The sequence below is a fragment of the Primulina tabacum genome, chromosome 3 (genome assembly GCF_025594145.1).
Source record: "Primulina tabacum isolate GXHZ01 chromosome 3, ASM2559414v2, whole genome shotgun sequence".
In the NCBI taxonomy this organism is placed as follows: domain Eukaryota; kingdom Viridiplantae; phylum Streptophyta; class Magnoliopsida; order Lamiales; family Gesneriaceae; genus Primulina; species Primulina tabacum.
The window spans coordinates 12,050,525-12,064,692 of NC_134552.1; the positions used below are offsets into that span (position 1 = coordinate 12,050,525).

The 14,168-nt window shown below is 32.5% G+C and overlaps 3 protein-coding genes across 3 annotated transcripts; 2 read left to right on the forward strand and 1 right to left on the reverse strand.

Annotated features, from left to right (window-relative positions):
- Positions 1–6,032: 6,032 nt before the first annotated feature.
- LOC142540385 (wound-induced protein 1-like) lies at positions 6,033–6,888 on the forward strand. The gene has a single exon (XM_075646497.1). It carries the CDS (start codon positions 6,244–6,246, stop codon positions 6,556–6,558), a length of 315 nt encoding a protein of 104 aa, XP_075502612.1. The 5' UTR covers positions 6,033–6,243; the 3' UTR covers positions 6,559–6,888.
- A 5,042-nt stretch (positions 6,889–11,930) lies between these two features.
- On the forward strand, positions 11,931–13,532 carry LOC142540389 (heavy metal-associated isoprenylated plant protein 45). Its single transcript, XM_075646508.1, has 3 exons — positions 11,931–12,082; positions 12,192–12,267; positions 12,797–13,532. The coding sequence occupies exons 1-3, from the start codon at positions 12,074–12,076 to the stop codon at positions 12,937–12,939; spliced, it is 228 nt and encodes a 75-aa protein (XP_075502623.1). The 5' UTR covers positions 11,931–12,073; the 3' UTR covers positions 12,940–13,532.
- Positions 13,202–13,977, reverse strand: LOC142540388 (protein EARLY RESPONSIVE TO DEHYDRATION 15-like). Its single transcript, XM_075646507.1, has 2 exons — positions 13,602–13,977; positions 13,202–13,515 (listed from the first exon to the last, which is right to left on the reverse strand). The coding sequence occupies exons 1-2, from the start codon at positions 13,870–13,872 to the stop codon at positions 13,361–13,363; spliced, it is 426 nt and encodes a 141-aa protein (XP_075502622.1). The 5' UTR covers positions 13,873–13,977; the 3' UTR covers positions 13,202–13,360.
- Positions 13,978–14,168: the final 191 nt, after the last annotated feature.

The window sequence follows — 14,168 nt, forward strand, 5'->3', positions numbered from 1 at the left end:
ATGACACAACTTCTTGAATTTCTTTATTCGTCCCAATGATGTTTAAATCATCAACATATACAGCAATAATTACGCATCCGGATGTTGTTTTCTTAATGAAAACACAAGGGCATATTGAATTATTTACATATCCCTTTTTCATCAAGTGATCACTTAGTCGATTATACCACATTCGACCAGATTGCTTTAACCCATATAATGATCTTTGTAATTTCACAGAATAACATTCTCTGGGTTTTGAACTTTGTGCTTCAGGCATCTTAAATCCTTCAGGGATTTTCATATATATATTACTATCAAGTGATCCATATAAGTAAGCTGTAACAACATCCATAAGACGCATTTCTAAATTTTCAGATACCGCCAAGCTAATCAAATACTGAAACGTAATTGCATTCATCACGGGAGAATACGTTTCTTCATAATCAATTCCAGGCCTTTGAGAAAAACCTTGTGCAACAAGTCGAGCTTTATATCTCACTATTTCATTTTTCTCATTTCGCTTTCGAATAAAAACTCATTTGTATACAACAGATTTTACACCTTCAAGTGTAAGGACTATAGGTCCAAAAACATTATGTTTATTTAGCGAATCCAATTCAACCTGGATGGCTTCTTTTCATTTTATCCAATCCTGCCGATTTTACATTCACCAAAAGATTTTGGTTCATGATCTTCATTATCATTTATGATGTCGATTGCCACATTATAAGAAAATATATCATCAATTTCTTCTATATCTTTTCGGTTCCATATTTTTCCAGTATTAATGTAATTGATAGAGATTTCATGATTCTCGTCAGTTTGTGGTTCTGACAGAATATTTTCATCATCATGTGTTTCTTCAGGAACACCATTCTCTATTTTGTGATCATCATGTGTTTCTTCAGGAACATCATTCTTTATTTTGTGATCATCGTGTTTTTCTATAAATTTTTCTTTTCGAGGATTTTTATTCTTGGATCCAGATGTAACAATGATGATACATGCCATGTAATTTTCTTTTCGGTATGTTTTTGTTCTCCCCCTAACATTGGGAAGATTTCCTCATTAAAATGACAATCAGCAAAATGTGCTGTGAACACGTCGCCTGTCTGAGGTTCAAGATATCGAATGATTGATGGACTATCATAACCGATATAAATTCCAACCTTTCTTTGATGTCCCATTTTCTTCCGTTGCGGTGGTGCAATAGGCACATACACAATACATCCAAAAATTCTCAGATGAGAAATGTCTGGTTCTTTACCAAATGCAAGCTGCAATGGGGAGTATTTATGATATGCACTTGGTCTGATGCGAATTAATGAAGCAGCGTGTAAAATTGCATGTCCCCATATAGAAATAGGGAGCTTTGTTTTCATAATCATTGGTCTAGCAATCATTTGCAGACGTTTAATCAATGATTCAGCCAATCCATTCTGTGTATGTACATGAGCAACATGATGTTCAACAATGATTCCCATAGACATACAATAATCATTGAAAGTTTGGGAAGTAAATTCACCAGCATTATCAAGTCTAATTTTCTTGATTGTATAATCGGGAAATTGATTCCTCAATTTTATTATTTGAGCAAGTAATCTTGCAAATGCAACATTTCGAGTTGACAATAAACATACATGTGACCATCTTTTGGAGGCATCAATCAATACCATAAAGTATCTGAATGGTCCACATGGTGGATGGATTGGTCCACAAATATCACCCTGAATACGTTCAAGAAACATTGGTGATTCAGTTTGGATTTTGGCTGGTGATGGTCTTATAATAAGTTTTCCAAGAGAACATGCTTTACATTGAAACTTATTATTCTGAAAGATCTTCTGGTCTTTCAGCGGATGACCATGTGTATTTTCTATAATTCTTCGCATCATTGTTGAACCAGGATGTCCCAATCGATCATGCCAATTGGTTAATATTGAAGAATTATCAACTACCATGTTTGATTCAATCGGACTTATATGTGTATAATGCAATCCAGTAGGGAGCATTGGTAGTTTTTCAATCACATATTTCTTTCCTGATTTATATGTGATAAGACACACATATTTCTTATTCCCTTCATTCATTGTTTGAGTATCATACCCATGGAAATATATATCATTAAAACTCAACAAATTTCTTTTCGATTGTGGTGAATATAAAGCATCATTGATCAAAAATTTTGTACCATTAGGTAACAAAAATTGTGCTTTACCACATCCTTTAATCAAGTCTACAGGACCTGATATTGTATTCACCGTTGTTTTTGTTGGTTTTAGTTCCAAAAAATATCTTTTATCTCGGAGGATAGTGTGCGTTGTACCACTGTCGGGTATGCAAACTTCAGCTTTGCTCATAGCATTTTTCATTTTTGAAACTTCAAAAAAATATGCAATGAAATAAAATTACTGGCAATATATATTTAAATATAACACATATCATAATTATACAATAAAACATTATATGGATACATGAAAAATAAATTATTGTACATTTATATTCTACCACTATATTGTTCATTTTCAGAGAAATCATTGAGAAAATCTGCAGCATCAATATTGTTCATTTCTATCCCACCAACATATTGATCATTTCCAGAGAAATCATTCATAAAATCACCAGCATCAAAATGAGTTGAATCACTCAAATGGTCACTGCGTTCAGTGAAGTTGGTCTCCTTTTCTTTCCTCTTTAATGATTCTTTATAAAGTTTACAAAGGTGTTCAGGGGCTCGACAAATTTTGGACCAATGTCCTGTAGTACCACATCTGAAACAAGAACTTTCATATCTTTTTGATTGATTCTCATTAACACTTGTATTCTCATGATGCCTTTTCTGTGGATGGTTTGGGACGCTCTTTTGAGATGAATTATAAAAATAACTATCTCTATTGTTTTCAAAACCACGGCCTCGACCACGACCACGGCCAATTCCACGTCCACGTCCACGTCCACGACCTCGACCTCGACCTCGACCAAAACCTTGTCTTTGAATTTGATTTTGGTTTCCAGGTTTAAATTCATTTTTACTTACAGCATTTACTTCTGGAAATGCTGTTGATCCAGTGGGTCGGGACTGATGATTTCTCATTAATAGCTCGTTGCTTTTTTCCGCCACAAGAAGACAGGCGATGAGTTCAGAATATCTCGCAAATCCACGTACTCTATATTGTTGCTGTAGAGTAATATTTGATGCATGAAACGTGGAAAATGTTTTTTCAAGCATTTCCGATTCCGTGACCTCATGTCCACAAAATTTTAGCTGCGAGATTATTCGATACATCGCTGAATTATAATCGCTGACTTTCTTAAAATCTTGGAATCTTAACATATTCCATTCATCACGGGCGGTCGGAAGTATAACTTCCCTTATATGTTCAAATCTTTCTTTCAATCCTTTCCACAAAGCCATGTGATCTTTTTCAATTAAATATTCACATTTCAATCCCTCGTCGAGATGTCGACGCAAAAATATAATGGCTTTTGTCTTTTCTTGTGATGTCGATATGCCATTTTCTTTTATTATCTCACTTAGACCCAATGACTCAAGATGCATTTCTACATCGAGAGTCCATGGCATATAATTTTTTCCCGTGATGTCGAGCGCAACAAATTCGAGCTTTGTCAAATTTGACACGGTGGTACTAAAAAAAATTACGATGCATTTTATTAGTTAATGAATATTGCAATACAAAGTAATGGATAAACAACAAGTACAAGCATTTGTAAAAATAAAGAAAACACACGAGGAGGATATTCTCCGATAAATAAAAGACTTGTGAGTATGATAACCAAAATAATTAAAAATAACCTTGAGAAAACCATCTTCTTTTTTCTTCGAAAATTTAGTGAAGAATAATTTTTAGAGAAGAAGAGAAAGTTGGAGTGATTGAATGTGTTTATGAGATCATATTTATAGGGCAAAAACTAGCCGTTTTGTTAGCGTTTATAACCGTTGGTGTATAAAAAAAATAAAGGTATGTATTTGTATAATTTTATGGTAATAATATGGTGTATATAATATTAGACATATTTAAATAATTATGTATATCATATCATATTATTATAATGATCTGTCATAAGATATTTTATTTAAAAATCTTATAGGCTTTTATACTTGTCGTATCCCTTACCGGGAGTGTGGGATGTCGTTTTAACATCCTCCCAGAATTTATAACAAGTTTTTGAAAAATTTATTTTTATTATTAATAATAACATTATATTATATATTATATATACACAATAAATAAATAACAATAAAATAAATATTATTACTTTTGTTACCTTTTTCTTCTGTTTGGAGCTTGGAAAAGGATGGAGGACTTTTAGAGCTTCGTGCTGTTAACATGTTGTGAAAAAGTAAAAATTTATGGTATAAAGTAAAAATCTCAAACTCTCAAAATTTACCAAACTACACACTTTATAATATTTTTCTCTCTACTCAATTGTGATTTTCTTCTCAAATGAGAGATCTATTTATAGGAAATCTTTACAAATAATCCAAAAATAAAATACATCATTACCTACATCATCACACACTAATTTTCAATATTTACAACTCTTATTTTCAACATTCAAATATTCAACATTCAAATATTTAATACACACATTTTAAATATATTTTTCAACACCAGCCACCTATTTTAGGAAGTATTTTAGCTAATTTTATGTTTAATTTGACATATTGAGGTGGATGAACTGCTATTTGTCCGGATTAGACGACTATTATTTCCGAAGATTGAAAATTTTCAACTCAACCCATCAATTTTATATAACGATTTCATATGCTTCCATCAGCCATTGGTCCATTTGCATTATTTTAATTTATATTATGCAACTTAATTTATCAAATATCTTGGAAAAAAATGTAAGGATAGATTTAGAAGTATAAAATAAAGTTTTTAAATGATGTTCATATATTAAAATATAGTAAAGATAACATAGAAAAAAATAAAGTGTTATTTTGAACACGGGCACCGTTTGAAGTTTTACATTATTAATTAATTGATAATCTATTTTATCAAATTTCATGTTTACTCGGTGATATTATTTATTCATTTCGAAATCGTGCATATTTGTATATTATTTATATTTGTTGTGATAACAAAAATCTCTTACAAAATAAAAACAGTCCAAAATCTAAATATAGATTTTCAAGAGTGATTTCACTATTCAGTTTAATTTTAAAAAAATGTTTTTCACAATCAACAAAAACTTGTAGGAACAGTAATTGGAAACTCATGGGGTATGAAAATCTAACAATCAAAAAATAATTTTATTAAAATGTTCCATAGTGGTAAAAAAGTACGACATGAAATATTTTTTCTCGATAAATTTAAAATATTTTTTATATTAATTTTATGTTTACACAAAACATACTATTATTCTTTAACAAAATTATGTCCAGTCATTATTTTGATAAAATGAGGACAAAAGTAAAAATAAAAAATGGATCTTTAAAAACATCCATTTCATATAATAAATAGAATAAAAATCAACTATTAAATTATCTCTATCCGACCATTAACTCTAAATATTGATCGATTCGTTCGTCTCATAACTTTATTTCCTTTTTTTATTTTAAATATATATAAAGAGTATATATTTTGTGAGACGGTCTCACAAATCTTTATCTGTGAGACGGATCAAATCTACCGATATTCACAATAAAAAATAATGCTCTTAGGATAAAAAGTAATATTTTTTATGGATGACTCAAATAAAATATCTGTCTCACAAAATACGACCCGTGAAACTCTCACACAATTTTTTGTTATATAAATATATATTTAGATTGTAACAGTTCGAGGATATGTGATACTTATAAATTGCCAACTGTAAGTCAATTAGTCCAACAAGGTTGGCTTGATTGTTTTTGAATTTGTACACTTCCTTAAAAGACTGTGAATAAGACCCCACAGAATCCACTAACCGTCTACCACGTAATCCCCATAGTGTATTCTCCGTTCTACCCTTGACAACCGTTCTAAATCACCAAAACACCACCACCGATTCACTATAAATACCATCGCCGCTGCCTCCTAATTTTATCATTTCCGAGCAATTTCAATCTTTTCTTCTGCTCTCCATTTTCAGGATCTGGCTATATCTCAGGAAGCTCTGGAGGAATCTTTCAACAAAGGGGTGGTGACCGCCCTGTACGACGCCTTAAAGCGCCGCGACGCCGGGAAAATCCAGGAAATCCTCGCCGCAGATCTCGAGTGGTGGTTCCACGGTCCGCCGTCTCACCAGTTTTTGATGCGCGTGCTCACCGGAGACAAGGAATCTCATTTCCATTTTGTCCCCCACAGCATCTCCGCCTTTGGCCACATTGTCCTCGCCGAAGGATTCGACCAGCCCCGTTCAATCGCCTGGGTCCACGCCTGGACGGTCACTGATGGGATAATAACCCAGGTTAAGGAGTACTTCAACACATCTCTCACCGTCACGCGTTTCGGCAAATCTGAACAGTCCGATTTCGGCATTGCTTCCCTTCACTGCCCTTCCGTTTGGGAGAGTAGCTTTCCAGATCGGGTCGGGAAATCCGTGCCGGGTCTCGTGCTTGCTATCTGAAGCGAGCTTCGGTTCTAGGGTTCAATCACGTGTGGATTAATAATATTGTGGAAATAAATAAGTGATCGAATCAAGTGTGTGCCCCCCCCTATCCTATGGGCTGAGGTCTGAGATTGGAAGGCTGTGACTGACACTCAGAGGCTCTGATCAGCTACTTCAGTCCTTATTTACTGTGTTTCTAGTGTTTAGTCGGTGGTGATGATTTGGAGATCCTCTATCGTCGATTCGTCCGTGTTCGGTGTTTTGTGTGATGTTCCATTATCTATAAAATGGTGTTTGTGCCAAATGACTACATTTTCGCATCAAATATACCAATAGGATTGTCATTTATATATATTATTTAATAATCCCATCTAAATGCGAAATTAATTATTAAAAAATACACAAATTAATGTGAGAAATTTTATAAGACATGTATTTTATTTTAGTAACTAAGAAAAAATGATTTGCTCATATTTACAATCTTCTCACAAGAATATATGTGCTGTATCCAAATTTAATTCGTATACTATTTACTTCAAATTTCAATATGTTAGTTGGATTATGCAAGTTCAATTGCTCTTGTATATTAATAAATATTATTTACTTGGTCCTGGATAAATCATCGATATAATATATTATAAAAAAATTCGATATTTCTCGAAGCATTAAATTAATTTTAAATACATATACGAGACAACACGTGACATGAGAGAGAGATAAATAATAATAATAATAATTTATGCATGAAGGTAATTGATTAAACGATATTTATCGATGAATGATCATTTTCGAATAATTTACTGTTAAAAACAAGAATGGCTATTTTAAGTTATTTTTAAAATATAATATAAAGTGATCCGATACTCACTCTAAGCTGTTCGTGTAATTATTATGATATACTTCGATATTATATTCGATACGATAATTATTGAGCACCAATTAGATGAGCTGTCATTCACCTATTGGATCTGATGAAACATAAAAAAATCGCATATCCAATAAACGAGTAACACATCGTCGATCTTCGTATAAATACACATAATAGATGTGCAACTTACCGTAACTCTAATATAACAATAACATTTACAAATCTATGTTAAGGAAAGGACAATCTTACAAAATGAAAAAGATGCGGGGACAATTTTGGTAGGGCGTGGATATTGACGTTGCCAATTCAACATGATTGTAATTTTCACTCAAAACAAAGTAGCTCTATAAATTATAAGGTTCTATGTAGACTTGGAATATGCTAACCGGATAATTATCATTATTACTTTTTTATTTAATAAAACAAGATTCATTATCGCAAATCAAGAACTAATATATCAACTATGAAATGTAGAGGCACAACCCACCCATATGATCAGAGTAGATCTCTTGTGAGACAGTCTCACAAATCTTTATCTGTGAGACAGGTCAATCCTACCGATATTCACAATAAAAAAATAATATTCTTAGCATAAAAAATAATAATTTTTCATGGATAACCTAAATAAGATATCTGTTTCACAAAATACGATCTGTGAGACCGTCTCACATAAGTTTTTGCCTATGATCAGACATAGAATCAACGACTTTAACAAAGTTTTAAGCATCAACCTGATTCGCTATTCATGATTATTTTAAGATGTTTGCTTAATACGATCACACGAGTAGTAACTTATAATTATATTATATCGATTTATTATATTGAACTTGGCACCAAGGATCAAATTTTGGACGAGTTTTTGAGTTCGCGATCAAATTGTAACAATCCTCCCTGCTAAACTAAATAAAAACTACTATTATTTTTTTAAAAAAAAAACTATTGATATTACATTAATTTTATTTTTAAAAAACACAAAAGACTCATGTTTTATGTGGCATAAAAGGTAACCTTGCAAGTGAAAGGCAACATTATTCAACTTTCCATTAGAGCCATATATTTACCCATGTTTCTTTTTATGCTTTGAAGTGAGAAATGGAACCTTTTACGAATATATCGGCATCTGTTCCTAATATGGCCAAATGGGAAACAGATGATGGGGTATGTTAAATTATTAAATCTAATTGGATTTGCAAATATAAATTTTAGTCTAAGAAGACGCAAGTTAGAATCGTCTCGATATTCTCATCTTAGCATTATATTTGGAAATTCGGATGCTATGACAGCTTTAATTATAAATAGCGCCACTCTATATAAAATAATTTGAGAATTTATATCAGAATTTACACGTAGCACATGATTTATTCAATATGATTCACTTGGTTAACGTAGTCGTACATGAACAGTGAGATTTACTTGATTAACGTAGTTTGCAGGTTATTAGCTCGAAAATTTACCTAACTTCCACAGAGAAATAACGATTACATGTTCTAACTCGGTAAAAAGAGTGTCACTCATGGAATAGTTCATCGATGATATAAATAAATAAATATATATATATATATAATATACTTTTATTCGAATGTTCACCCTCTCATCAACCATTGCTAAAAGTATATGCAGCATATATTTTACGAGGGATGGTGACACTATTGTGTAGTTGCTGGCATCTATCGCAGATCGTTGCCCACCAACTTTACGTTTAAAAAAGCCTTGAAATTTTTTTGTCCATCCAGTGGACGTGACATGTCCTCCACTCCACTTTGTTTCCGAGCAAACTTTACGATCAAATCCACAAAAAAGTTTTCCAGTTTTATTGCTGATGAATATATAATATTATTTTTGCACATTGATGAGAATTGCCACTAAATTCTATTGCTCTTTTTAGTATCTCCATTTGTTGGGAAAATTAGGTCTTGATTTGATATACCGAAATGCGACGGCTTATATTCATTCTAACGTAATCATACTCATATTTATAATAAAAAATAATATATCTTAACGATATGATAAAAATTCTATCATATCATAAATTATATTTTAGAGAATACAAAATATTGCATAAATATGTACAAATCTAGTTGTCGTATATTACAAAAGTCCATATTGACTAGAGCTCTACACCTATATATAAAAGGTCTCTAACCCTTATTAAGGTATGTCTTTCATACATATGTAATATATATTTCAAACGCTATTTATGTGCGATTTCAGTACTTTTTCTCTCAAATGTTATATGAACTTGAGTGTCGTAGTCGCTTCGTCTCCGGACGGAGTAATTTCACCATTTTTCTCTGATGCACAATTATATTTTGTGGTCGTTTGGTTTGTTTTTATTGAAGATTCGGTTCGTGATTATCGGTCATGATATTTTATCGAGTGTGGTTTTTTTTTTTTTAATCTCATCGCGTTTGACAAAAAAAAAAGTAATATTTTTTTATATGTGACAACTTCTCACGTAAGTTTTTGTTTATTCTGTATCATGTAAATTGAAATCGACTACAATTGATTTAATGTTGAATCGTGAAATTAAACCATGTTAACTAAGAACAATCGAAATCGCATTTTGACAGCGGCAAAAGAATCAAATGCATATTGTCCAAGTGTAATAATAAATCCACGCAGGTCTGTAGTAAATGAAACACTCATTCAAATCCTCAGTTAAAAATAAGGATTTTCATTGGATCTAATTTACCAAAAAAAATTAAAAATAAAAAATTCCCGATAAACCCTGTCCAAAATCGACCTTCCCCAGTTAATCCTACACGGGATACACACAAATTAAATAATTTCAAAAAAAGAAAAAAAAAAGAAAAAAGAAAAATCGTGGCCTAATAATAATACCATCAATAGTGAAATAAGAACCCCACGGGGCTCAACAAAATTTTAATGCTGCGGATGGCGGCACGTAGGGACGAAAGTGATCTCTTGCGTCCATCTCACCGTGTTTGTTGTCGATACTCAAATGCAATATTTACAAAACAAAATTCTATTTTTCTTTATTACTTTTTTTAAAAAAATATACAACTAAATATAAAAGTTGGATTATATATTTGAGACGAAAAGAATAATAGTCAACTATTTTAATTTTGTATATTTTAGATAATCGATATATACTAAGAATAACAGTCAACTATCTTATTTGGGTCATCCATGAAAAAATATTACTTTTTATGCTAAAAATATATTAATTTTTATCGTGAATATCGATAAGGTTAACATGTCTTACGAGAGATGTACTCGTAAATGATAATGAAGGGAAGTGATTCCCTAACATTTCACTATCAAATCTCTTGAAATGTGAAAGAAATTGGGTCACTTTTTGCTTTAGGTTTAAACTCAATCAATCTAATTCATTAATTGTTTGAGAGGTATTTGTTGACTCCCTAAATCAGTCGGTACACAGCCCTTTCACTACGTATTCATTAATACCCTTTGAAAATGAATCGGCAGGCTTTGAAGTTTGACAGACCCTAAAATTGACAGCCTTTCGGGGAATACATTTCATAATCTACATCCAATTTTCTGCCATACTAATGGTAACTAATAATTTCCAAGCAAATAAAAAGGGGAAGAAGCATGGTTAGTTTATGAAGTATCATCACATTACAATTCGCACCTCGATTTTTTGTTTATGCGACACGTTTAATTAATCATCTGAATTCAAATAAAAATACGTAGAACTTATCAGATGATTAATTGAATATTTTGTATTAACATATATAAGGAGTGTTAATCCAGGTCTAGAATCGACTCAACCGTAATATTGTGAGATAATCTATGAGTTGCATCCTATGATAATCTTTTACTTATATATTTAAGCAAGCAAGGTTTTTGTCGATGGCTTATAGCTCATATGATCTGATATCAAAGTTTCAAATATGGGACGAAATATAAATTAAAATAAAAACTTTGCCCTTTGATATCCATTAAAAATCTATAGTCTAAAAAAATCACATGTATGGGCCCATATATTCGAAACTGGATTGGGCCTTAGATATGAAGAGTTTAAAATAGTGGAAAAGCAATGAGAAATTAATCGCCGTTTATTCTGGTTCTTCATCTTAATTGTTTCATCGTTTCTAGTCCCTTGCATCATGAATTACTACAAAATACTAGTGAAATTTTATATCGTCTAGGATTAGTTGTCCGCGCCCCGTTTGCATCATTGCACATGCTCGAGAAAAATGATAGTTGAAAGTTATCAAAGTTTTCTTTTCAGACGAGTCAAGTACAACAGTTTTTGTGTTTATAATATTTTTTTTACATTTAACTATATACACTTAGTTTTGAAACTCGTACATATGATATAGCTCATTTTTAACTCGCCTGAGATCAATGTAACTATTTTTGAATCCCGTGAACATAAAAATGGATGGAATATATGAAAATTCGACCAAAGATCAATACTTTAATGTCCAAAAAAGAAATCCTTTTGGTAATGTATAAAGCTTGACGAATGGCAACATTGAACGGAGGAAAATGTACCTCTAAGTCAAATAAAGTTGCTTTTACACAAAGTAAAATTCTCTCACAAAAGAAAAGAGAATCATATCTACGTACAGTTTCGAATATAAATTGCAAAATTCATCCATTTTACTCATTTTGTTTCAAATATTGATCATCTTTCGAGAGAGTTGTGCAACGGCAGATTCATCTGCTGTTTCAATGGCTAATGTAAGTTCCTCAATATTATAATTCTTATTCTTCAAAGAAAATAAATCTGGTATTGTGAAGTCCCATTTGCATGAATCTTAGATTCGATTGATAATTTGGGATAAATCAGGTGGTGGAGTTGAAGGTAGGATTACACTGCGATGAATGTATCAAGAAAATCTTGAAGGCCATCAAGAAAATAGAAGGTAAACATCTTTCTAAGAGTAGGTTTCTTGTGAGACACGGTCTCACGAATCTTTATCTGTGAGACGGGTCAATCCTACCGATATTCACAATAAAAAGTTATACTCTTCGCATAAAAAATAATACTTTTTCATGGATGACCCAAGTAAGAAATCCGTCTAACAAAATATGATTCGTGAGACCGTCTCACACAAATTTTTGTTTTTTTCTAAACCAAGCTTTAAACCGTGTTTGAATATCAATTTTAATAATTCATATATTGAGTGATAAAATAACGCTTGTCTAACAATTGTTATAAATAAATACATGTGATCTAGCACAGTGAATGTTTGGGTGAAATTGCAAAGTAAAAAAAAAAAAAATGAAAGTTTCCTGCAAAAGGCCAACTAAACTTTTATATTTAACTATATATCTATAATATAATGTTCAAGAATACTGAATTAAATTGATTAAATCATACGATTCAGCTACATGGAGTAATTTATCTGCAAAATACTTTTCTTAAAAATAAAATAATATTTGTTAGTGCAGATATTGAAACGTACGGCGTGGACACGGAGTTGAACAAGGTTACTGTGACCGGCAATGTGACTAATGAAGAGGTTATTAGGGTTCTTCACAAGATTGGAAAACAAGCCAAGAGTTGGGACCAAAACTCAGAAAACACCAACTGAATACCCAAGTAGTGAAAGTATTGGTTATAGAACATAATTTTCCGCTTTTACAGATTAATTTTCTATAGGATATGATGTATAAATCAAATGTATTAGCATACATAAATATTGATTCTGTGATCCCATTATGATGTTGTAGCTCGAAAGACCCGTTGCTCGACTGAGATCTTACCTACATACTAGTACAAGTAGTACGTCTATCGAGCAAGCCATTACAAATTCCGTGGTTGGTGTAACGTAATACATTAAATCGTATGGGATATTTGTGTAAGCAACAAACGATTTTATTAACAACTATACATAATCGTTAGGTCATGAGGCATTAAATTACAAGAAACAGAAAATCGTTTGCACAAACGTAAGGCGGCTTCTAAAGTCGTTAGTTCACAAGCATGGAGTCGGATAAATCGCAACTCACTTTCTACCGCGGCTGCTGAATCGGCCTCGGATTCACCTTCACCTTCACCTTCACCTTCACAGTCCTCGGCGCCTTTTCAAAATACCTCGGGGCCTCCGGCGCTCCACGCGGCTTCCGCCACTTCAACCACCCCAAAGAAACCAAATCCAGACCCCCATCTACAATTAAAAAGAAGCAGAATTAAGCCCGAGTCGACTCTGCTAGTGCTCTGTGTTTTGGTCGTAGAATGGAGATCTACAATTACCTTTGGAAGCAGCGTGACCGTCATTGATGGGTTTTCTGTTGTGGATCTCTCCTTGGAGGATGGAATCGGGAATCTGCATAGATGGAGGGTCCAGTTCGGGATCGGAGAAGCACTCCCGCAGCCAGTAGTCGCGGAACCAAGGAGAAGACTGGACGAGATCCCACCACTGATCAGAGAAGTCCTCCACTTGGCGGTACGTCGATGGTACGAAAATCGGCGCGTTAGGGTGCAGTGCTGACGTCGCCATCTGAGGTCTGCATAAATTACACATACAATTAGCAGTGGGTGTAAAAGTGTGTCGGTGCGTGAGATAGATATGAAGATCGTTTATATATTGAAGTATAAGAGTTTTGGATAAGGTATCTGCTTGCCGTATCTTCGGTGGAAATACATCATTTATTTAACTTTTACATAACCCAAATTAATAATTTTTGATTATATATTAACAAGTTGATTGCACATATACAAATACAATTAATTCAGATGACATTTAGAATTTGTAAACTGCTCAAACAAGTGGATTTTAATTGTGAAATTTATTTATATTTATATTCAAAGTATGTTACG